This window comes from Vanessa atalanta, chromosome 20 (assembly GCF_905147765.1).
Source record: "Vanessa atalanta chromosome 20, ilVanAtal1.2, whole genome shotgun sequence".
Classification (NCBI taxonomy): Eukaryota; Metazoa; Arthropoda; class Insecta; order Lepidoptera; family Nymphalidae; genus Vanessa; species Vanessa atalanta.
Window position 1 is genome coordinate 665,774 of NC_061890.1, and position 26,678 is coordinate 692,451.

At 32.2% G+C, this 26,678-nt stretch overlaps 2 protein-coding genes across 3 annotated transcripts in view; one reads left to right on the top strand and one right to left on the bottom strand.

Moving 5' to 3' along the window:
* The window catches only part of LOC125071702 (unconventional myosin-XVIIIa), a 219,568-nt gene that overhangs the window by 14,741 nt on the left and 178,149 nt on the right, over positions 1–26,678 (top strand). For both annotated transcript variants that reach the window (XM_047682047.1, XM_047682048.1), the window contains exons 2-4: positions 7,638–7,817; positions 12,427–13,647; positions 14,449–14,586. In XM_047682047.1, the coding sequence (XP_047538003.1) occupies positions 7,650–7,817; positions 12,427–13,647; positions 14,449–14,586 (1,527 nt within the window). In that variant the 5' untranslated portion in view covers positions 7,638–7,649. The remainder of the gene's footprint in view (positions 1–7,637; positions 7,818–12,426; positions 13,648–14,448; positions 14,587–26,678) is intronic.
* On the bottom strand, positions 21,422–25,066 carry LOC125071703. The gene is made up of 3 exons (XM_047682050.1): positions 24,833–25,066; positions 24,236–24,498; positions 21,422–24,096 (listed from the first exon to the last, which is right to left on the bottom strand). The coding sequence occupies exons 1-3, from the start codon at positions 24,993–24,995 to the stop codon at positions 23,641–23,643; spliced, it is 882 nt and encodes a 293-aa protein (XP_047538006.1). The 5' UTR covers positions 24,996–25,066; the 3' UTR covers positions 21,422–23,640.

Sequence of the window (26,678 nt, forward strand, 5' to 3'; positions counted from 1 at the left end):
TTATAATCTAGCATCGCTTTTGGTCCAAATTGAGATATTTTCGATCAACTTCGACCTTTTTTGGCACGTCTAATAGGTACATATATAAATATTAATCCACTATTTCGATAACATTTATAAAAATGTAACAATACGAATTTAATATTTATATACTTATATATTAATATAATGAACCGACAGGTAGCGACTGACACGGAAGAAATTCTTAGATAATGTTAGGTATACTTCCTGCTTAGAACGTCGTTATAGAATTATTGATAAGGTGATCTTGCTTTGATCTTTCATGCTACGTGATGTTTTTATCATTAGCTATAACAGCGTTAAGGTCAATAGAAGGTAGTACAATATATCTACTCTTTATAAATACTTACAAGATAGTTAGAAGCGAGCCCAATCAAGAACCATGCAGCATACATAAAAATATAATACTATTATATTTAATGTTCATGAAGTGTGAAACGTAAAACAATGTACTGCTACTAGCAACGAATAATTTAAACAGCGGTAAATTTAATTTATTCCATATTAAATTATCTTAAGAAAAAATATCTCGGTAATTTTTTTCTTAAGATAATTTACGTCATTTTAGAATTCGTGTATAAGAAAATAATTCGTCACCCTAACTCGAGATATGTACATTTTGTTATTGTATGAATTGACCCAGAAAAAAGGCATATCCAGCGATATATATGAACAATGACGAAAACGTGTGCGATATAGACAATAAAAAAATTCAATGAACTGTTTGATTGTTTCAATATGATACTTTCAGGCTTTACATTAAGTAATTTGCGTGTGTTAACTATCAATTACGGTGCTCTCATTATTCTGCAGTAGGCCAATAGTGGATGAAAGCTCGGCTCAGAGGTATTGCGTAATCAGGTGATTGAACTCGGCACGTTGCGTATTCATAGTACAGTTTGCGTGCGAATCGAATTGTTGTTGCTTTATAGCTAACGCTTCGGACTGTTTTATCGTGGGGCCTATGTTGCCTATTTAGAGCACAATGTTTGAGTATGTGAGTGGGATCCCGTTTCCGTATATTATTTCCAAATATCGGTCGAAATTGATGTTGAATATTCAAAATATTTTTGACTCAAGTAGGCTTAATGTAACGATACCACCGGTCCGGAATATAGATTTATTTCCACAGTAAAAAATGTTACATAGTATTAACGCCACTCAATTAAAATAAATCTTTTAAAGTACAAAGTTTTTTGTATTCTATGATAATTCCTTAAAATGATTCCGAATTCCGCGCGATCAACATTTAATCGTAAATTTTAGTTAATTTGTTATGCAATAAATTTAAACAGTCATAAATGATTACAATAAAAGCTTAAACAAATAAATTGAACGGATATAAAGTGGATACAAATGATAACGCTTAAGAAGCAAGAAACGAAGAAGATAATAAACTGTCGAACACAAACTATGATGACTTGGAATATGAGCACGCGCCGTCGAATGCAACAATAGCGTGGAATGCGGCGCGACGACATGAGCCGTCTTAATTACTGTGCTTGATGCGTGCTGTGAGTAATGTTACGAGCAGCTTCGGCTATGACGATAACAACCTCAATAAGGGCAATAACATATAAGGCGTCATCTATCATAAACCGGTCGCAGTCACCGGCGTCGTGCGCATCAATCATAATTATAAACATTTCTTTATTTTTCATTGAGTTGTCTTCGGCTAATAGCGATTCGTTCGTCAGTCATGGTGAAACAGATTTTTTTTTTTTATATATTTCTCAGGATTATTTATCTATTTATTAATATAATAAAGTATGTACTGACAGTTCTTATCACGTAGGTCTGTGCTAAGGACCTTTTTTGGAATGGATATAAATAATTGCTATATATTTAAAAAAAAAGTTTATTTTGAGATGAAAAAATATATATAATAGTTAACAAATATATAAAAAAAAATGTCCTAATATTTAAAAAAAACCTGGACTAAAGCTAGGATAATTAAGATTACTTATTTAAGTCATTTTAGTCGTAAAATGTTTTCTATATTAGGGTGACTATGACTCCATGAGATGTAGGTTAAGTTCCGAGGTTAAGGTCTGATTAAATATAAACACCCGATAAATGTAATTGGTATGAAACTTCACATAACGATAGGATTTTAATTGCATAGTAAATTAAACTAATTGAAGTTACATTTAAACGATATCTCTAGTGGAGAATAACACATTGTAAATAAGGAAATTAAGTTTTATATTTAAAGCAATTAATGATTAATCATAAGTTTAGAAACAAGCACCATATATATATACAATAATATAACGATTCAACGGGGAAATGGTGCTAGCATTTATGATACTTGTCACCCACCTTATATATTTTTGATCTTAATGTATTTAGTTTAGATAATATTCAAATTATGTTGTTATAATTGTAACATATCTGAATTTCTTTGGTGGTTCGGTACGCTAATTCGTTTCACTGAGGCCCTCGCAAGGTGAACAAAGGTAAATTTTATTTGAGGGTCATTCAAATCACGTTTTTTCCATGGATTGCAGTTCAGCCAGTCTATTACAGTACTATGCTAAATGTTATTGTTGTTAATGATTAATGCCGTACATCATTTATAATATGTTGTTACTTTTTTTATATTAACATGACAAACGAATTAATGGACCAATAATTAGTAAGTTCGTTGCTTTTGTTTTCTTTTTCTAATAAACTGAAGGCCCATTTTGGCAATCTTCCGTCAACTGTGTCTTATTTCATGTATCACTAACAATGTCTTTTAAAAAAGAAATACAAACTTATTCCTTTACCTTAACTTCAAAATGTCGCGATGGGTTCTTTGATCGATCTGACGATGAAAACGACGGTGACTTCAGTAATAAATAATTGAATTTAATAGTGTCTGTGAATTGTTGTCGAAAATCCGTCGTCAAATACAAATGCGAATAGAAATTTGATTAAAAATACATGAAACAACTACTAATTATACAACTGTTACTAAAACAATCTTACCCAGCAGAAACTTTTAAATTTATCACGCTAACGAATCCTAGTGAAAGTGAGGAGCGGTGAATTAGTCCTACGCAAATATGATGTTCACAGTTTTCTTCCAGTGAATCTTATTATCATGTAGATGAATTGAATGCCACACGACTAAGATGTCACAGTCCAGTGACCCTGGACAAAAATGTTGCTAGACAGTTGAATTTAATTAATTGAATTTGATGTTTTTCTATAACAATATCATTATCATTCGTTTTGATTTTTCACAATCAGTTTAAAAATCAATTCAAAACAGAACTAGTCTGATGCTTTTAAATTTAAACGCAGATGTGTAATTAAAAACTCTTTACATGTGTAACAGCGTCTTATTTTTATCGACGGAGCTATTAGTTACGTTTGTAACGTAAACAATATTTGAAACCGTTACTCGTACTATTTTTAACAAACATCATGCAAAGTAAAGTCTTTTTGTATACCGTTTGTGAATAATTATGTGTTCACAAAATCTTTACTGTTTGTATGTATGTCATTTTTGTTTACTACGAGGATTTCAATTTGGAAAATACATTTTATTTTTGTGCTCAAGTATTCATTTATTGAATCTCCGCTGGAATAAGTGTGTGTGACTTGTTAGTTTAAGAGCTATTTATTTAAAATAAATTTACTTTATTGCTCAAAACTATCCATCTATATTGCAAGCATTAATTACTATTTTACTTGGTTCTAGTCAATTTAGGTATGTACCATTCCCACATCAGATATTCTACTGCCAAACAGCAATACTTAGTATTTTTTTGCAGCGCCAAAAATCCAATAAATTTCGCTGCTCAAATTCGGTCTTTCGCTGATGTATTTTACGATTATAAGATTTAAAACGATGTTTCCGTTGGGGTGTTTGATAGAAAAAATTTTTGCTTTGAGAGGGTTTGTTCGTGTATATTGGTATATATATAGGCGTATTTATCATGAAACTGCTTTATCTTTAGAATTTGATTTTCGATATAAAAAGTAACAACCTCTAAAGCATTGATATCAAGGTCGTTCGTTTAATCGGTTAATTTGAACAGTTGGAAGGTTTGGCCATGAATATACCGATCAGTGTTGCTTTTGCTTTGGCAATTGCCAGCTCATAATTCGGACAGAAATAATAAAAATCATCGACCTGAATACAGTAGTAAATTCAACAGCCAGCTTAGTTATCTGTAAATAGGATACTTAAGTAACTGTTCAAGTATACCTTTCGAAAAATATTTGTATTTATTTGGTGAAGTGGTTTTTTTAAATTTAAATTTTTTTTCTATAACACGGGCTTTCGAAAAGTATGATAACAAAGATCATTATAACTAAAATAACTGAAATAACACTTTTGTAATTTAGTTAGATTGCTCATACAAAATCATTACAAGGGTGCATATTGATGTTTCCGGAAGGTTGTTGTCAAATGTTTGGTTACAGATCATAGTTGTTGAGGCTGATAGTCACTGCAGCATAAGTTCTTCTTTTAAAAACTAAAGAATAAAAAGTATTTGAGTTAATCGTTATAAATCGATCATTATTTAAAATTATTTTCTGAAGACTCTCAATATATTCTGTAACTCATTTGGTATTTCACTCGTGAAGGGATAACGTTCATAGTTTTTCGATACTTTTATGAATGTAAAAAAAATGTTTGATAATTCTAAAGATCATCAATACGCCAACCAAACGAAAAAATAAAAAAGTCGCTTGACTCACAGGGGAGAAAATGGCTTAATTATTATAGTCAATATAGTTTATCTCTTTCTCACATTTCACGATCGTGCACTGCAGACTGCAGTGAGTTTTGAGTTTTCTTACGGAATAGCTTTCCACGTGCATATGTATAAAGAATAATCTTATTATTTTATTGATTGTTTGAATAACTTGTTAACGTCTGCTTCATTTGTGTAAATACATCGCTGAATGACTTTGTCACGAAAGTGTCAAATAGCCATATGAGAGACTTCACGATTTATGTATTTATGATTATGACTAATTAGTAGGTAAATTACAATAATATAATGAACTAGTCATTACTAGTAGTTTCCTATAATTTACTTGTTAATATTGTTTTGTAAAATAAAAGACTATCCCAATAAAAATACGGACGTGTGGTCACTCCTATATCATATATGGGTCGACTCAAAATGTAATTGACCATTTAGTTAATCGACAGACTTGTAAACTGATACGATACATCTATGTTGAACTATGATATGGCCGAGTTTCAATAATCAAATCAAAATAAACTTTCGAGAGATTCAGAAGTGTTATTAAGAGGGACCCGTCATGCTTACGAACAAGCTTGAAATCATCAGTTCGTAAAACTACCGAGATGAATTTGCAATCAACTCAAGTTACTGTTATTTCAATTAAACTAAATTATTTGAGTATCTGTGTCAGTAAACTGGGAATCACTCGGCAATTTCTAGGAAGTTGGGCGTCAGTGAGGCAGAAAAGTCAGTCGAATTTATTTTTCGATGCATTGCACACTCAACCCTAGCTCCAAATATATGTGACTAACGACACTTCTCACGGACTAATAAAGAAAATTAAATGATGTACATATAATTTACACCCAGGAATAATACAGCTTTATAGTGTTTTTTTTTTTAAATTTGTTCATTAGTTAGAGATTACTATATTTATAACAAAATATATATTATCAGTATAGAAGTATAGATAAGATCAAGATGACTCTTGTGATTGTAAATAATTCTTAAAGATGAAATTTATCTTCTCCATTACAAATGTCTTAATGACTTCTGTAACGAAGGAGTTTATATTCCCTACGAGTGATTAGAATCAAGGTCCTCGTGTATCGTGGCTCATCAAATGCGTTCGGCGTCGTAGAGTCTGGAACGTGCGCTATCCAGGTCGATGCCCACTGACCGTAATATGCCACACGATTATCATACAAGACACGTACATTTATGAAACTATTTATCCACTTCCTTTAAAGGTATTTTAAAGATCTATTACGTCCTCTAAAGAACATATTTCTTATCAGCTGCTGGTAAGTCGTTATGTCGTTTTAAAATTAACTTAATTGATATGTAGATTATTATATACGTATTCATCATATAACCGAGATGGCCCAATGGTTTGAAAACCTTAATTTTTAATCGTTGATTACGGTTTGAAACTTTGACAAGTACTACTGATTTTTCATGTGTTTAGTTTGAGATTAAAATTAAATTTTTTGTTCGAAAGGAAACATCGTTAGGAAACCTGTAGGATGTAGGATTTAAAAATTGCCAAATGTATATTCAGAAATTCGAATTAGAGTAACGTCGTGGAACAAGCTCCTAAACATTCTCCACTAAAACAGAAATGGGACATTTGTGTCCTACAAATTTACTTCTTATATTCATCACTCCAAAAATTTACTCACAAGCGTATGTACATGTTTTAAACTGCAGAAGAAACAATAAGTTTGAAAGCCTGCCAATACCAGAAACCCACAGCTCGTCAAGCCATTCATCTACGGAAAATATGCACTTGCGTCAGAAGAAAGGATTACAAAAAAAGGAACACTCGACATAGGGAACTACTAAACATTCTTTTGTTTGCAATAATATATTTTAAGGACGAGCTGTACATGTTATATTTGCTTGCATGTACTCCGTCGATGATGTCAAATGTTACGCGGACTTATATGATTGTAATGCTACGTATTGGTCATTTGCATTCAAGTTTGTTCGTTCAATTCAAAGCACATTGCTTTGTAGAATGTGAGGACAGTTAGTTAAGTTGGAATTGAATATCGTTTCCAAGTAATAACGGTAACATCTATTGTGACAGATTTTAAACGCGGATTATTTATACATTTATTTTTTTAAAAGCTCTGTTAGTTTTTATTAGTCTGTGGTTTTATTTGCGTTATTTTTTTATTGTTATAAATTAAGTAAATATATATAAATGTATATAATTTTTAAGTAATATATCTATATAGATAGACAAATTCTATTTTTGATCCTTGAAATCAATTTAATAAGCAAAATTTCCATTATTATTATTATCCATAAAATTAAAAGTATATTATACTTAAAGAAAACCAAATTCCATCGTGTATGAATTGTCGTGCATATTATCTTTCTGTACCTGTATGTTTTTGATCGATATTTCACGAACAGATAATTAAAATCGAAACCATAAAAATACACCGGAGTCTTACAAAGGGTACATTGTTATTCTAGAGCGAGAGTAAAAAATATTTCGGTAAAATAAAGGCAATTGCATAAATTGTTCAGACTGCAATGATTTTAGACCACTGAACATTTCAACTTGTCGTTGTTTCTTAATATTATTAGTTGTTCAACATTGCACACCGTTGCTTTCCTCGCTTCACAATATGTTCACGAAACCAAATCAACTGCACATTTGCAAACAAAATTAATCAGTAATGTTTCAAATAGCTGATCACCTTGAACTTTTTGATACAGGTTTAAAGCGATTGCCATTTGGTCTTCGACATTCTTGTCCCGTTTTATAGCACATCTAAGACTTAGAACGTGACTCAGTGTTCTAGTAATTAATATTAATTGAATTTCTTCTATCTCGATTTAAACGAGAATACGACTGAACAGTTTGAATTGTTTTAATTTTTATTTTAAACTATATTTTTGTTTCAGTTCGAAACCACCATGTTTAACTTCATGAAAAAATCTACCGTCCTGACGGGCGATTCAGGTGGTTATGAAGAAAGAGATGGAGAAAAGGAGAGGAGGAAAAAAGAGAAGAAGGAGAGGAAAGAGAGAGAGAAAAGGGAACGCATAGCGGCTGGTCTCGAGGAACCACTGAGACTAGAAGAGGTAAATGTAGCAATATTATTAAACAAACCCAATCAATTGTAACGAAGGGCAAATGTTTTAAATAAACAATGTTTAACAACAATTGTTTCGTCCACTGTAATGCAATGACGAATCTATATTATGACTTAAATATTAACAATAGGAACACGAGCCATTACTTTATAAGAACATCCTTATTTATGGTAACCCTTTTACTCCCGTATATTTTTATCCCGGACCTATTTGAAAAGTTGCAGTGTTGAATATTTTGATGTAATTCGTCTTCGTCCAGTTCCAAAGTTCACACTCATTTATTCGCGTACATAAGTTGTAATTTGCCATTGACTTTGTCGATGAAGCCCTTTCTTACTACGCGCTGTCTTTATTGCTTTGGGATTAACAATACCGAAACCTTATAAGATACGTTCCTTCATTAGAACGGTCCAAAGAATTCGCATAAATCTATTAGTTTTAAATTTTTGTGACTGTAAATATAGTTAAATACGTCGATATGGCGAGATAAATCATTTATATATAATAACACGTTTAGATTTAATGAGATAAATTGATGTTTTAAATTATGTCGCGACTCTAATAACTGGAATTTAAGATACTTTGCAATTTTACAGTTACCAGTGGTTATGGGCAAACCAGTTTTCTAATTATTTTCCAAGGTGTTCCACGACTATTTTTTTGCGGTTACACGATAACTGTATTTTATAAAAATCCACAACAGTCACAGATAGACTTTCAAGGTTTTACGGAAAAATGTACCGGCGTGGTGCTATGTGATGCGACGTATTCTGTGTTTGGAAGTAGATAACTATGTAGGGTTAACATATATTATATTATGATAAAAGCGATTGTAATATGAGGATGATAAGACATCTAGTCATACTTCAGTTGAAATGCAGCTATAGAATGCACGCACTTTTATCTTTGCTCGACAAACATCTCGTAGACAAGTATAATCGTTCTTATCTTCGTAAATCTTCGTCACTTTGTCTTAACATATCGTTTAGCCTAATGACCATCTTTTAAAATCATTTGGTACACTCGATTCTTTTTAAATTTATTTTCAAAACAGGAGCACGTTCTCTATTTGGATGTTTATATATACAGAGATACATATCTATGTATCTCTGTATATAAATATCTCTATATATAAAGATATTTTATGTATGTATAACACAACTCCGTCATATATGGATTTGCAAAATTATTATTTGCAAAAAATTTTGGGAACAAAATTCCTAAAAGGTTTATTCAGAAATGCTCTCATTTAAATTTGGTAACGACCTAAATCTAAAGAAAATTTCCCGCGGAAGCCTTTTTGTCTTTATTAACTTTGACTATCAAATATATTTAATAAATAAATTTGAACTTATCATTAATATTCTTAATTATATGTCCTTTACATAATATTGGTTTTATTAATATATCATCACAGATAAAAACAAACTTAAACAAAACAATAAATGCAGATAATATCAAACTTAGTATCGTAGCGTTGCAACACGCATAGGTCATTTCATACGGTTGCAAAATACCATCTACTGGCATTCAAATGTTTGTTTAAGAATGTTGATTCAAGAATCGTATTGTTCTTGTAAAGCTTTTTAGGCTATTACCAAATAACGTTTTAACTTATTTATCTTACACACATTGGGAATATAGATAATATAACTTATTTTTCTTAAAATAATGATTTTTTTGTTGCTTTCGTAGTCAAGTGTTGGTTGTTGTAAACTTTTTACAAACTTGACCATTAATAGGATCCCCCTTTCCTTTTTTTCTACAGATTTTGTAACTTCAATATTATAATTATGTGATGCATAAAACCTTAATGCATTTTATTCAAGTAGGCTTATAAAAGCACCATTGAATAGTCAAAGTTACAGTGGTGAATTAAATGTAAACCTTCCACCGGAAGAACCGGCGGGAAATTCAGTAGTTACTATTTTCCAACATTTTAATAACAGAGTATGTCACTAAAGCACAATTTTATTACCGTTAATATAATCTTTTATTTAGTAATATGCCTCATTTATCAATGTTTTTTTTTACATGAGCTTTAAACTTTTTAATAGGCCAAGGTAAAAATAACCGTGGAATTTTATTCTAGAAACCAATACCGTGCCTAAGGAAGGATGTATTAACTTTGCGAAATTGGAATCTAGGTGTTATTAGTTTACCTTTCCTCCTCGTGATCTATATTTTTACATAAGAACACTCTCTGTATTAAACGATTTCCATAAAATATTATGTATAATTCTTCCGCATAGTTAGACTCGAATTGCGAAATTGTTTGTTGATTTTACTGAGAAGTCAAATTTAGATTTAAATTTTCAACATATTGATTTGTATTAAATATAGATATTATCACTGCGATTTATTTACATTCGTTATCTGTATTGCCAATCGATAAATAATAATCGAGTGATAAATTTAATTGATCGTTGATGCAAGGACAGATTACTTTTGAGATAAGCTTTCAAATTTAGTCGTCAAATTGAAAGCTTTGAATTTGATAAAATAATTACATAAATGTTTTTGCAGTTTTTTTATTTTTAAAGTGGCTATTGGGGTCAACTGACTCATGAATATTTTAAGAGGGCCTGTGGCAGGAACCTACCTCTATATTTATATTTCTCTCTTTTTCGTTTATTGTTATTTTTAATTTTCTTTATTTGGTCACAATGAGTATTACTTTATTTAATACGTTAGTTTCACTCCGTGGGTTCGCCCATGTCTGAGAGAAGACTAGGGTTTCGATGTTGACAGATTTAAGGTATAGGTTTGAGTAGTTAAAACATATTTATAATATTATTAAGGATGCCTATGTGATATGTTTCCGATAAGAAACTCACGTTTACAGATACCATACGTATATTTTTACTTCTAACTTCGATCCTCGTAATAAATGAGCCTTATTATTGGGACTGGTTGAACTGCAACGTGCGAAAGCATGTTTATTTTTGATGCAGCGCCGTCACTTCCTGCCTTTTAATTATTCTAGCTCATTGATACAGTGTACGGTTTCACCGGATGTGTTGTGAACTCATCAACATTTGGGTCGGCTAGGACCTAGGTGAAATGTTTTAATACAAAGGATAGAATTGGTCATGTAAGTTTTCTTTGTCATTCGTTAAATACCAAAGCGACGTGCGTTTGTAATATCTAGATCATTTCCACCCTGTCTACTAATCTTGTTTGTTGTGTTAGAGGATTTGATTTATTTGATTATGATAGTTGAGACCTGTTTTATTTAACCTGACGAAATTTATAACTTAATTTTGTTTTAATGTTTCAATAATTTTAGTTCTTACTATTAATATTACTAGATTAGGGAAAATTCCATTGAAATTGTTCATACGTGTTATTATACGTTTGGTTGCTCAGTGGATAGAGTTAATTATCGTTAATTACTATTGGTAATTAACACTTATATGTCGTATTGGCTAAATATATAACACGTATCTTCGATAAGTATGTTAAATCCTACATATATAAACATATGTATATGATTTTAGATCTTACGAAAGTATCAGACCTTCACAAGACATAAACTCAACGAAGTGATCCTATATTGAAATTAAACGGTTATTCTTTATCCGTTTCATTGTTTGTTCTTTTAGTAAATATATCGAGAAAATGTTTCAAGCCAAACGACATGAACTGGAATCAATTACTGGTAATTTTTAATGAGTTTTGAGCTTTTGTAATAAAATTTCGTCTCCACCTGCACTAAATGAATTGATTCTATAAAATAGGTAATCAAAAGATAATGTGATGCGCAATGAAAGTAAGTAAACACGTGTGTTGATGACACTATGTCGCTAATATATTATTTATACATGTAAATTGTGAGATGGCCAACAGTTAATCAAAACGTTTCAGTATGATCAGAGAAACCGGTTCGAAATTGTTTTATATACACTTTCATTACCAATGAATTTGCTGTTAGTTTGCACATCTTTTGGAATGTCGCTTTTTGCAACGATGGCAGCTTGACGAGTTTCATCACGTTTCTTATAGCGTTATCTACCTCGACGGAATATCTGAGATCGAGAGTAAAAAAGACACTAAAATATATTTGAAATGGTCTAAGTTACATATATATATATATATACGAGTGTATATATATATTAATCGTTATAAGTAAACTATATTTTGAATTTTGCCTCTGCCTCTTTGAACTAGATAGCTTACAAAACTACAGATCCTACGGTCCTGGGCGCGTAAACAACAAATAGTAAGGACTTTTTGGCAAATTAACAGTAGCAGCCTGAAGGTAGTATTTAAAATCTCGTGCCTCTGAAAAAATGAACAATCGTTGATCGTCCGCCATAACTATGATCTCGCCAGATAGCAATGTTCGGATTATGAGAATGAGAGTAGAGATTACGTCTAGTGTGTTCAAAAATTAGCATTATATTAGCGCAATTCTCCTATGAGAATGGACGCTTTGTCCGAAATCAGTCAGGAGCACATCATCATATAATACATGCGGACAAATGCAAGCATATATTGGATGTGTTAGAGCATGGCAGTCGAATTTGTAAATGTTAATTTATTGTTATAGTCAATTTGTATTTATACTTAATCTAATTAGAGATTTTTTCCACAGGTTCGAAGATCTCTAAAGTTGCGAGGGAGACGCAAAGAAAAAGAAAAGCTGCCCTCGGGTATCACAGCAGACTATACCGCTTCACTTTTCGCTCATCTTGAACAGGATTCCAATTATTCCAACTATCCACTTATATCTACCTCGGGATCTAATTCTAATCTTAGCGATGAAAATAACCATTTATCGCCAGGATATCCATCTCACGGTTGGACTAAGAAAGAGGGTGTATTACAATCTGACAGCTCGGAGACATCTCTCAACTCTTTAAACAATCCGAACAATATAAATAGTAGTCCTCGCCAAGCACCAAATCTACCTCCTATACCACCGCGTCCACCAAAACGTGGAATCCTTAAAGGTACTCGTTTAAGTAATACTAGCTCTAATTCCCAAGAAAGCAATGTCCAAAGTTCTGATACTGTCGATTTTGTCAATGGTCAAGACCCAAATTTACTAGCTCGTAATACTCAGCAAAACGAAGTCATTTCTTATGGAATCCCACCTTCGAAGAGTACTTCATCGAGTGATGATATGCAGCACGTACAAAACTTTACCAAAAAAGTTATTCATAGCCCCGTGGAAAATCAGTACAAAAATTATAAAAATAACACAAATTCTTCGATTAAAACACAAGACATTGACGAGACACCAAAGACGAATGGCAATAGTTACTTGGGCGTGACCTCGACGTCGCCTAGTGCCGATTCTTTAACAGATACTACCACTAATTCTTCATTCGCTACGCCTCCGTTTTCCACGTCGCCTGTCGGAGAGTCTCAAGGTTTCCATAGATGGTCTAGAACTAGCACTTTTGACGACGTGTACTTACCGTTACCTTCCTTAATGCCTCTTCATCTTCCGAAGCCCAGAGTCTTAACCATTCAGCGTCAAAAAGCTCCTAGAAATGACTTTGGATTTAGTCTCCGCAGAGCTATGATACAAGAAAGAGTTTTCATTGGTGATATGAAGGAATTGACTGGATACGAAGAAAATGGAATTACAAATGGTGATAACAAATACGTTGGCAACAATGTTATTATTAGTAAATTGACACACAAAGCTGTGATACTAGCTGAGCCCGGCTCGTACCCTGGTGCTAGTGAGACTGGTCTGTTACCAGGAGATAGACTTCTTGAAGTCAATGGAGTTAATGTGGAAGGGAAAAGTAGAGAAGAAGTTATCGATCTCATCAAGAGTAGTCAGGACTATGTGACTGTTAAGGTCAGTATTTTAATATCGCATATACAAATATAATGATGTCATACACGAATACTTTTAAAATACATTAAAAATATTATATTTGAGTTGATTTTGCTTTGTGTAAGCCAGTCTTAATAAGAACAACAACAAATTAATCCGCCAAGCATCAATAGTAGTAGTAAAGTATTGTTGTGTTCCGGGTAGAATGGTTAGTGAGCCAGTATAATTACAGGCTACAACAAGGTCGGCGGTGCATTGGCCATGTAAGGGATACTTAATTCATAGTTACAGTGCCAATGTCTAAGGGTGTGCCAATATCTATACATAGTAGAAAACAAAGTAGCTTTCCGTCGTCTGTACGCTTAGATCTTTTAAACTACTTAACGGATTTAAATGCAGTTTTCATAAATAAACAAATTGTTTCAAGATGAAGGTTTATATGTATACATATACATACATATATATTATATCAAAGAAAAGCCGAAAGTATCAACTTTCCAAGTCGGAAATAGAAATAAGATTTAAACTATTGTATATATATTATATTATATATTTGAACATTAATCTATAAGTTGTACACTTATTATACCTGTGTGAAGTGGGGTCAGGTAAGCACAGGGGTAGATAGCTTATTAAAAATAAAGAAAAAAACATTTAAACACACATTTAGTATACGATAAAAATTGGATGATCTTTGTACACAAAATTTTATGACGTGTGAAATAGAACTATTTCCTCAGAAGCCGGAAACAGTTGTGATGAAGATTGTCAAACACGTTGAATAAGCTTAATGATAGACATTGTTTTTTATATTACTGACAGGTGCAACCAATAGCTGAGCTGTGCGAATTGTCACGGCGACGTGCCGCGGACGGAGGAGTCGAAGTGGAACTATCGGATAGTAACGTGAGAGGGGGGACGCTGAGCCGGTCGGGGAGCAGGCGATTCACTAATACCCAGGTATGTAACTATGATTAACATCTTCTGCTCTATAGTTGTAGCAACGGCAGCTGTGTTATTGATTCTGTCAGTAATGTTGAATATGTTTTACTTGTAATGATAAACAAGCGTGGTAGGTATTTAATTTCATAAAAAGTACTGTGTTTCTTATCGGTTCTTCTCGGTAGAATCTTTTTCGAATCGGTGGTAGGCTTTATCATGCAAAATGGCGATTCAAAAGTGTTCGCTTACTGGAATAAAAAATTTTTATTTTTTAATATATTTCTATGATTATGTGGGAGAAGATAATGATGCGACCGTGATGTTCAAATTTATGTACCAGCCTACAGCTTTATTCGTGTATGATGAATTCGGGAATGTTAGGTAGTCTAGTAATTTCATCCAAATCCTTTCAGTCGTTTTTGTATGACTGAATAGCAAACATATTTCATTTCTAATTAGTCAGATAGTATCCTAATATAATTATTGTTTTTTATGTTATGTTTTAATTATTATTATTTAATAATAAGTAATGAATAATTTAATTAATAATAATATAAATAAACACAATGCACTTGAACTTGTAAGCATACTTAAGAAATGTTGTTTGTAATTAACCGAGTAAAGTGATCAAAACTGCCAAAGCAGTTGGAGAAAGCTTTCTCTTTCATTGTCTTTTATTATATGTCTTAGTGCTGCTGTTTGGTGGTAGAATCGGTGGTAGAATATCTGATGAGTGGATTGTACCTACCCAGACCCCTACCACCAAGTAACCCGACTCTTTTCCTATGCAAAATGGACTATTCCTCAGCTTAATCGTAATTGAGGACTAATTCTTCTTATTTGTATCGGATGCGATACGATCCCGAGAATATTTCGATCTAACTCCGATCGAATCGCAGCAGGATTTTTGTTTTAGTGGAATAGGAAAACGGCTCAACGAGAACGTTTACGTTTTAATTGCCATAAAGTGAATCAGAAATAGATTCTGCTATATGTGAATACAGACCCGTGTCTCCACAAAGATAGAAGAGCGCTTAGCCCAGCTGTGGGATGTTAACAGGCTGTAACATTAAACATCAATCACGTCCGATCTATGATCTCATGAGTCAGTAATAAATCGTTATAAAATACGCCCACTTATCGAATTGCATCGTTATGCCTAACACATATTGTTCTGCACTAACATTAAGGTAATTATTATGTTTTTGCATATTAACAATTATGACTGAACATTATTATGTATTACGTTTTATATTGCTTGTTATTTTACTCATGTATTTTTGGTAAATAGTTTAAAATAAAACCTTCAGCGTATGTTATTTTCTTATGAAGAATAATTATTCTACAATTTTATTTATTTAACTTTTTTAACTTTAAAAGTTTCGTCACAAAATGTTGGATAGGAATGCTTTTGCAGAGGTTTTTTCGCCGATTATTTTCAGGTCTGAAGTGTTTCCAAACCGGTGGTAGGATTTTGACGATCAATATGAAAGTAACGCTTCTAAGTTGTATAAAAACATTAGAATTTGAATGATTAGAGGACACCTTTTTTTAAAAATATCATAGGATTTTTTTTTTGTATTTAGAAGAAGTACACTACTCTATAACGTTAAAAAGAATTGAGATAGTCCAGTGGACAGACTACGTTAACCAAAATAGTGTCTTCAAATTCGAGCATTTCTTTTCATGTAGGTATTTGATTTGATTGTCCATTCGGTTCATAGTCAGAGGTAAAGCTAAACTAACACTGGATTAAAGTCTGCCACGACTTCTTCAAACTTACTCCTTACACAATAAACAATAATAAAGTTTTTCTTATAAGAACAAGAAAAACATTATTGTTTTTACAATTTACTTCGGTATGCCACTGCCGGCGATACAACGCGTAACTGCTATACTTACTGACCAGTATCGGTTATCGCGTTGCATCAATTACGTCAAAACAATTGCGGATAACGTCGCTTGATGTCTACCGCAAGAACACGGCTGACCGGTATAATGCGAATGGCAGAACTATCCGAGTTTCCGTTCGATAATGTTCGTAACAGCGGTGCACCGCATACCGTTGCATTACGAACACTAAGTTTTTTTGGGGTCGAGTAACTGGCCCGACTGCATACTATCATGCGTTAAAATGTTAAATAAAAACTGGACAACTTCATTCTCATAAACAGATTAATGTATGACGTTCTGTCAACACTTATGATTCCATCTGTCTATTATAATGCTTATAGTGTTTTCCTGGCAGACTTCTTCTCATGCTTACTTGGTGGCAGGGCTTTGTGCGAGCCCATCTGGGTTGGTACCACCAGATATTCTACCACCAAACAGTAGTATTAAGTATTGTTGTGTTCCAATTTGAAGGGTGAGTGAGCCAGTGTAATTACAGGCATAAAGGACATAACATCTTAGTTCCCAAGGTTGGTGGCGCATTGGTGATGTAAGGAATGGTTAATATTTCTTACAGCGCCATTGTCTATGGCGGTGGTGACCACTTAACCAGCTGTTAGTCCGCCTACCGATAACATTAAAAATATGCTAGCCATTACCAAGACTAGAAAACTATGTAGGGTGTATGATAATGCACAGTTGTGCACTAGATACACTATCTATTCCCTCACTTTCTCAATCCAATGACCGGACCGCAAATACGACACAATCAGAAAAAAATTAGGAACAGGACCAACGGCTTCACGTGCTCTCCGAGGGAGTTTAAACATTGTCCATTTTTGGAATAAATATCTTAATGGTTTTAAATCGAGACCGCGGAATCTTTATATCTTTAATCTTACAAACTAGTTACAAGTCCAACGATGCAATCAATCTATATCTATACTTTATGTCGTAGGTAAAATGATTGAAGAATTAACATATAAAAGTGATCAAAGATGCAAGTATCAGTTATTATTCGTCCCATATAACTGGAAATGTAACCGCATGCCCTGTAAGTTAATCTATTCTCAGGCCGTCGTGTGTGACGATATGATTAAATATCAGATTCATGTTTACATTTTGTCATATTGATTACAAGCACTGACTATTTTATAATTAAAAAAAAAGGATTCAACGAAAAATTTGTCAACGTACTCTTGGACGTTTTCTGATGGACGAAATTAAGTTGGGTGGAGCGTTTATCGAATTTTGAAAAAGATTTGATTGTCTTGAGCTGTAAGTTGGTTTCAAAGTTTGACCTCTGTCTCGAATATCTAATTTGTACTTGCTTATAGTCAGTCATTACTAGATATGTGTTAGTTAAAAAAACTCGAAACAGATTCAAAATGTGGAATAAGAGGCAAATTCCCATAATAGAAGTAAAGTAATCTATGCTCGCATGATATTTAAGGGCTACTAGCAGCGGGACATTAATGGTCTTTGGTAGGTACAGAATACCAATCATATAAGACAATTGAACCTTGAGTCATAATTGTGATCTCGACTGCGATATAACTGCCAGATAGATATAATCTTCTTGTATATTAAAATCTTCTTAAACAGTTTTTCGTCTGCTGTTAATTTCAAGAGTTTACTCAGTTTTATTCTTAGATATTATTGAATGTCTTGTGTTCAAATATAATATTTGCTTTATGATGAAGCAAGGCGAAGCGTTAATCTGAGATAACATTGTGACAATGTTATTCTTGGGTACTATTTATTTATGTATGTACATTGTACATATGAATATATTGTATAAAATACTTTTGTAGATAAAAATATTTAATTTCGCCAAGATTATACTGCGTCTGAATAAGATATGTTTCATTCATCTTTTCTGATATCTGTATTATTTTTTGTTTGGGCAAAATATTTTTGTTTAAAGACAAATATTTACATGTATGACAGACGGCGTTCTTTAGACCTATTTCGGTAAAGCGAAAGAAACCAGTCAACTGCGCGTGTCGTGTTGTCGGTCTCTCCTATACGATGGCAGGCACAGGACCAATGATTTTACGAACTTTCTGAAACATGGGAGTACAAACACCTGCCTGCTGCTAAGAAAAACCCGATTGTATTAAATACAGGACCTCGGGACGTACAGCCTTTTACGCTAGTCACTAGACCGACGCAGTTAAACTTTAGGCATACTTTTATATAGATAACGTCTCCATAAAATCTTTGTATTCTCTACATGTATCCCGGCAAAATTCTCTGTTCCACCGCCGAGTGCCTTGTTAGCTACGACACTAGAAATTCTGCATGCGTAAGGTTCTATTCAATCCCGCCATTCGGTAGGGTTGGAACACTCAATACCCTCGTGTATTGTGAATCATAAGCCTTACACACAACCTGCGATACAGCCGAGTTGGGTTTAGGCTGTTTTAAACCAATGCTCGCATCATTTAAAGTCGCTTATTCATTGTGCAGTTCCGACGCGGTTTCAAGGCGGTTATTCTTCAGGGTTTCTTTTGAAGCAGTTCTTAGTTTATCGTTTGGGTTGTTGTGTTGTTAAATATTTTTTCGTTTACCAATGAATGACTTTAAAGCCCAAAAACATTAATAAATATATTTTATAGTCTCCAAGATTGTATAGACAATTGAAGAACTTGCTAATCGTCTTTCTCATACGAGATACATACATGAATATAACTGTATATGATTATTACATGTAATTGAAGAAAAGGAAGTAACCATTGAGATTTTTTGCCGGTCCTCTCGGTAGAATCTTCGTTACCGGTGGACTCTTTACATTTTTAATTATAAGTAATAATATTGCTTTGATTAAATCATAACCTAAATGTTTTAAATATTTAGGCGTAAATGTGAAGAAACTCATAAACTAGGTAATATTAAAATGCCTAAAAAATAGTCTCTTTATTGAAATTAAACCGGTTCGTTAGTCAAAGCAATGCGGCCGACCCGTTAGGTTCTTTTTTTGCCGTGAAATGCTAAAAATATTTTTTCTAACTCGTATAGCAAATATGTATCTAGTTATATCTTATTATACTTATAAAATTATTTATTTTTATTTTATTTTAAATACTTTATTGCACAACACATTAAATTAATTGTATTCGATAAAGGTTCTCTTTTAAGTATAGTGAAAATTGAGACCTTGATATATTTTAATTTATTTTTAATATTGAATTACATCAATCTATATTGAAAATTATGTAATAATAAAATATTTAATTATTTATTACTAGTCGAGCTTCCGGCAATATCTCCGCGAAGTTAAACTAAAACATTAAACAGCACACAAACCGTTACCCCAAGAAGTGAATTAAAAAATGTCTTGCCACCGGACTCAAACTATCCCCACGGCGAATTTCATCTAAATCGGTTCAGCGGTTTAACCTTGAGCAGACAACAGTTTGTTTCGCATTTATAATATTAGTATAGATTAAGGAACACCGACAGAAGTATGCACTTTTATGTAGGAAAAATATACGAGCCTAATAGATATTTTAAATGTATTACTGGAGAGTATATTATTATTAAATTTAAATTATACTTACGATATCCTGGATTAAATGAAGCTCTTGCGAACACTGTGATTTGAATTTTAAATATTTCTCGCTGGTTCTTCTCGGTAGAATCTACATTCCGAACCGGTGGTTGCCTTAAATTTAATATGATGTACAATGACGGTTTCAATTTTTTAAATATACATTGAAATATAAAGTAATATCTAAATCCGTAAATCTCATTGGTGGCAATCTACATTATATCAGATATTAATTTTTCAGCCAAGAAAGCAAAATGAAGTAACTGACTACTCATTAAAATCTAAGACTAAAAAAAATGTTGAAAATCGACTTATGCTATTTTGGTGATTTAAACATTATCACTTTCCGATACTCACGATCGTGTTCCGCGTTTAGTCCTAAGTAAATTCTTACAGAATAGCTCTACAGGATATTATTATTACTTTATTGATTGTTTGAATAACTCGTTAGCGTCTGCATCATTTGTGTAAATACACCGTTGAATGATTTTGTCACGAAAGTGTCACATAGCTATATGAAAGACTTCAAATGTATCCATTTATGATTACGACTAATTAGTAGGAGTTATGTAGATGCACGAGTAACTATCTTTATAAGTGTATATAGAAAACTCATAGCAAAAATAAATGTTATATCCAATATTCCCTAATATATAATAGCACAGAGTGAAATTAGGTTAGGGCAATTAATTGTAATAGAAATCAAAAATATTTTCAAATTAGCGATTCGAAGGTCGTCCAATATCTATCCAAGGTAAATTGCAGGCAATCGGCCATCGAACCTTACGTGGGAGCTGATAGGCTGTCTAGACGCCACGCCTCCTAAATGAACATCCCTATTGACCTATGCTATTTCGGTGCATTTACGTCGGGAACGTAATTTTTTCGCCAAATACATGGCGTATTTGGCGAAAAAATTACGTTGCAGTCCTATTGCTTGACCATTGAATTAGGATGTCATCACCGAACAATAGGTATTTCGAAGTAACTTATTAACTAATTAGTTTCCTTTTGTCTCTTAGCTCTATTCAAACAGATTTTTACGAATATGAATTCTTAGTTAATAAGATTACATAAATTCCAAAGGAAGATTCTTCGAGAAAATATTGGCAAGACACTCATTTTAATAACTGAACTCATTATTTTAATGCCTGAATAAATTGTTCTATTTAACAGTATTTTTAGTAGGTAGGGGTTCCATATAATGTAAGGTTTGCCGCAATATTGAAAAAAATAATAATCTATCGAATGTAGTGTGTTGATAGACTTAATTACTTGCATTAGAAAAAGTCAATTTGTTAAAAAACTGGGAGATATTAATCCACATTCATTTATTTTTATTGTCTCAAGATTTCTGTATATTATGTTAGTTGTGTAATAAAGTATATAAACAATAAAATATACAATTTTGAACCAAGAAAACAAAGACAGTTTTAAATTTTCTTTATTAACAGTTCTTCAGTTTAATTGTGAATCGAATTTTACGCTGCATTGTCCCCTTGAAGTCGTGTCACATTCAATGTGCCCTGTAATATAGCAAAAGTTCATTCCTGAGGGGTGACCAATGGAATCTTAATTAATATTGATGTTTGCTCCCCCAAGGCCACGATAAATTCTTATTTTCTATACAGTTTCTACAGTTGTCTACATTGAACTAAAGTATGTTTGTTATCTGTATTTTTGAACCATAGGAATACCTACGAAATACATAAACAACTTTGACATTGAATTGCCGCGATCTCATTGGTCGAGAGCTTGTATAGTCTATTTCAATCGAAGGAATGAAGATAAACGAACCTTAGATTTACGTATTTCATGCGATTCGCTAATAAGTCGGCTATATTGTGCACTTAATGGTCCTCCATAAGTATCTTCTATATTTATTTAAGATCTATTATCTTTATTTATAATACCACTATTAATCCTCTTAACTTATGTACACTTTAATTTTACTTCCAAAGTTCAGCTTCGTCGTTAACAACGCCATATTTGTCTTCTTGTGGTTGGAAAATCCTCTAAGGGATATATGGATATCAAATAATGCTAACTCTTTGTGAAGACCCTATGCCTTATTTATTATGTTTTTTAACAAAAGCTATAAATTAATTAATATTAATAATTTAATTTTAGAATCGAATAGTTTATAGGCCATTCCAACTGCAAGTGGAATAAAGGCAAATAATCGAAAATCGACGGCTTATTGAGCTTGAATAATGTATGATATTAATTATTCGCAAAACAATGCCATTTCGAATTATTGGTGAATTCGATATCGGAAATTTGGAAGTAAAATTAAAGTGGATATACGTATTCGAGTGGAATAGTGTTGTGCTATAAATAAAGATATATTAATGAAGAACTAAATCGCATGAGATATCCAAATCTAAAGTTTGTTCGACTTACTTTCATACTGATTCTTACAACTGTTACTTTAAATAAATATTCTATTATTGTTGCAAAAGGGATTTATATTTAAACGATAACTGTTACAAAAACATATATATTATTCTAATTGCTCTATTTCATGACCAGCTTTATTATACAAAATAATACATTTAATTTGTCTTCCTTCCTTGTTTTGTGAATCATGGCTTAAACATTTAGAGTAAGTATGAAGCGTCAATAGCGCAATGGTTTACGGGCCGCCTAGCGATGTAAAATGTAGCAGGATCGATCCTGAAACCTTGGGCTATTGTCGTCCCCACTCCTAACACAAGTGATAAGCTTAAAATGAGCGGTAAACAGGAATATTAGTAAAGTAATTCCTTAATTAAATTGGGTCATCGCTATTCTTTCTTTATTTAAAAAAGTAAATGGTGCCACACTGCTGATTGCGTAGTGGTTCTCAATTTAGCTTTTATAATACATATTGACTCTCTTTTCGTAATTAATAGCATTAACGGTTGCTATTAATAGCTGTAAAGATCTATCCAATCAAGAAGGCATACCCTTTACGTTAAATTAATTATTTTTTAACAAAATTGTGTCTGAGTCGTCTCGGGCACCTTAAGAAATTTTATAAGCACGAATTTAACATAGACGCGCGCGTCTGTTAGTGAACAGATCAACATACATATATAAATAATATTAAAGTAAAATAAAATTATAACTTACTGGTAAACTTTAAATTTTTATTACTTTTCAAGCTTACGAACATTTAAATGAAAATATATGTAATGGTAGCTACACATTCTTTGATCAGTTTGTGTGTCAACTGCTTAAGGCTGAAGAATATGTATCATACAATTATTCAAATTTAGAATGTGTTATTAACAACTTTGTATCAACATTATTAAAAAAAAAAAACAACTGGAATTCTTTATAAAATCTTCTGTTTAAATTTAGAATGACTACAATTTAGTATTTGTTATAAATGTATAATATGTACTATATACCGAAACATCAAATCGCAGTAACAAGTCACATCAATTGTAACTTTTAAAAATGGCAGTGCATAATAATTTCTTTTATCTTTGGTTGATATTTTAATCAATAAAGAATATCATTTATTACTATAGATATAATCAATAATCTATTTTATTTACATACTTTGTATGATAAACATATCACATAATAACTAAATGACAAAATTTTATTTTTTTTTAATTAATATACTAGAAGTTTAGATTTTAAAGATTTTGTACGTTCTTGTCGAAGCTTTGCATTTCATATTTAGCAATTACATTGCATACTTCCATTTTTACCTTAGGAATTAAATTAGGTTGTAATTTTTTAACACTAGCGGCCATACTCCGAAAGAATACATCAATCTCATTAGTGTTTTCTTTTAATACTTTTTCGATTAACTTGTCTATGATTTGCGATCTCTGCTCTGAAGTCTTTGTATCGTCTATGCATTTTATAATTCTAGGTTCGCTCATTACTATAGGTTTAGGTAATATTTTTATGGGTGGTATATTCCTCGGCATTGGTACAGATTTTTTTCTTCCTGCATTCTTTCTGCCAATTTTTTTCGGAGGAGCTTCTTCTAATTGACTGCTTTCGAGTTTAATCTTCTTTGGTACAATTTTTATTATTTGTGGTTTCATATCAGTCTCTTGGTGCGGGCCATCAACAAGAGTAATCTGAAATTGATCCATGTAAATTTTAGTTAAGAAATTCTATTATAAATGAGTTTATTATAATATCAGATATGGAAAATAATTTTCATATATACCTATAATAAATTAATTTTAATAATATGAATACATTGTGTATACATACTTCATAATACTCCTGGTTATCGGTTATAACATTATTCTGTTCAGTGATAACCTGTTCCTCAAGTATTTGATCTTCCGTCTCAAGCATGTCATTTTTGTCTTGTCCTGTACAGTCCACTTCTAGTGGTATAGTGTCCAATGGCATGCTGTCCAGAAATTGCAGTTTTTCAAATATCGGCACCTTGGATTTGTGTATAGCACCCATCCTTTTATTTCTTGTGTACCCATCTCGAAGACCTCGCCATCGTTTCTTACATTCTTCAACTGGAATCGATAGTAAAAGTGATTTTAATTTTATTTAAAGTATTATATTACTGAATATTTTTTATCTTGTTGCTGATTAGCAGTAATTATGTCAGCAAACAAATCAGCTGATTTATAAGCCTTAAACAGATTATGTTATACATTTTTCCTAGATTTGACACGTCTTAATAACTTGCAAAGTTCTTTAGATTTTTTATAAAAAATATATTATATTTTTGAAGATTTCCATAATATAATTTTACTATAATGTCTCTTTTTGTTTTGTGTCTAATCTGAAACTCTGCAGTGGCGTTGTGCAGCACAATGTTAACCAATACACAAGCGCAAACCTTACCTGGTTTAAATAATTCTTTCGCTATTTCTTGCCAGGTTCTTTCTCTTGTTAAGATATTCTTCCGTGATGGATCCAGCCAACAATATAAATGTCCATGTGGTTGCACTAATTCAATAAGTTTTTCATCCTCTTCGGTTGTCCACCCTGCAGCGTTTAATGGCATTTTCAAGTTTCAATTACAGCTTGCGTCACAAAATCAAAACAAAATGTCGACTGCCTATCACGAACGAAAATAGTCGCGCTGCGCAGCACGACGTCATAAACTACGGCAGGTTATTGCTATGGTTTCTTACGTTTTAGCGTACCGTTCTCTGATTGGGTGATAGTCATATTGATGCAGTGAATGCTTGCGATACTAAGGCCATCTACAGGAATATCTGTATAGTTGCGGATAATTCTGCCATCTAGGAGCGAGTGGGTGTAACAATTTACTCGTGTAACTTTAATTTTTTTTCAATGTAGTGACACTACTTGACGCTAGGTGTCGCTGTTCTCTTTTTTTAAATGCGTGCGTTCTATTTAAAAACTTTTATTTTTGTTTATCGGTCGTAAAAAGAAAATAAAATAAACTTATTTATCTAAAATAACTAACATAATATAATATAAGAAGAAAAGTGCCATGTATTTTGAACGACAAGATTGATGTATCGGAATTTATCTTTGAAGATCAAAGGTAGTTTTAATAGATGCAATAAATATTTAATCTTAAACAATGATTATGCCTTGTTTGGATGGCTGTTGTATTTATTTTGGACTTCAAAGATAAAGATGTATAAAGTACATTAATTTTGAACCATGCTATGGTTCTTCATTAATCTTAATGTGAATCTAATTGTAACGGTTTTGTTATTAGAGTTAAAAAAAAATAGAAACGATTATTTGTATTTTTTTTGAGTATATTTTGATTTTTTTTATTATATCTGAGGCGGTAGTACAAATGTGTAACCTTATGGTAAGTTCTCATCATCGCCCATAGACATTGGCACTGTTAGTTATATTAACCATTCCTTCACCAATGCGCCATCAACCTTGGGAACTTGTCATGTGTCTGTAGTTACACTGGCTCACTCTCCTTTTGAACCGGAAATCAGTAACACTGAGTATTGCTGTTTGGCGGTAGAACATCCGTGACATTCAATTTTGAGTGGAGTTCCGTGATATATATCTAGCACCTAACTAGGTAGTTTCTATTGTAGCGCCGTAAATATTATTATGGATACTATTTGAATGATTGCATGGTTATTATCATGAATATTTGAGGTACCTTTGACATAAGGAGGAAAATATTTTAGATCGCGTGGTTGATGGTGTAAGAAGTGATATTTACGTCTCTTGCAGTCCCATAATTACAATTATAAACGGTAATTTGTAGATATATGTTTTTTTTTTATAATTATAATAATTTACTTGCCAATAAATCATAATGACTAACAAAAAATATATGAATTCATATGTCGAAGTAGAATGGTACTTGGTAGTGATGTTTTGTCTATGACCAGAACCAAAAAACGAGATCTGCAAAACGTTTTTTTTGCTTATGGTCAAAGATTAAAGAGGTCCTTCCAATGAAAAATCCTGTCAATTTTTATTCGTTTTTGTTATATTTTGAAATAATGTTTGGTATCATAATTGTAATCTTGGTATCGGGTTGCCTTTAAAATATAGTTTGAATAGTTTAGATAAAAATATTTTTTAACGAAACCTTCTTGGTCGGTTTGATTGGGCTTATGACTTGTTTTACTTGTAAAAATGTACTGTCTACTATAAAAGTTATTTAAACGATCATAGATTAAAATAAATTTTATACATATAATGTTGCAAGATCGAAAATTCTTTGCAAGCTTTA

What these genes read in the sequence shown, in the direction of transcription:
- LOC125071703 (XM_047682050.1), bottom strand. Translation starts at nt 24,995, where the DNA reads ATGCCATTAAACGCTGCAGGGTGGACAACCGAAGAGGATGAAAAACTT. An exon ending in GAAAGAATTATTTAAACCAG is followed by an intron (nt 24,499 to 24,832) that starts GTAAGGTTTGCG and finishes TATCGATTCCAG; the next exon opens with TTGAAGAATGTAAGAAACGA. An exon ending in ATAACCAGGAGTATTATGAA is followed by an intron (nt 24,097 to 24,235) that starts GTATGTATACAC and finishes GATCAATTTCAG; the next exon opens with ATTACTCTTGTTGATGGCCC.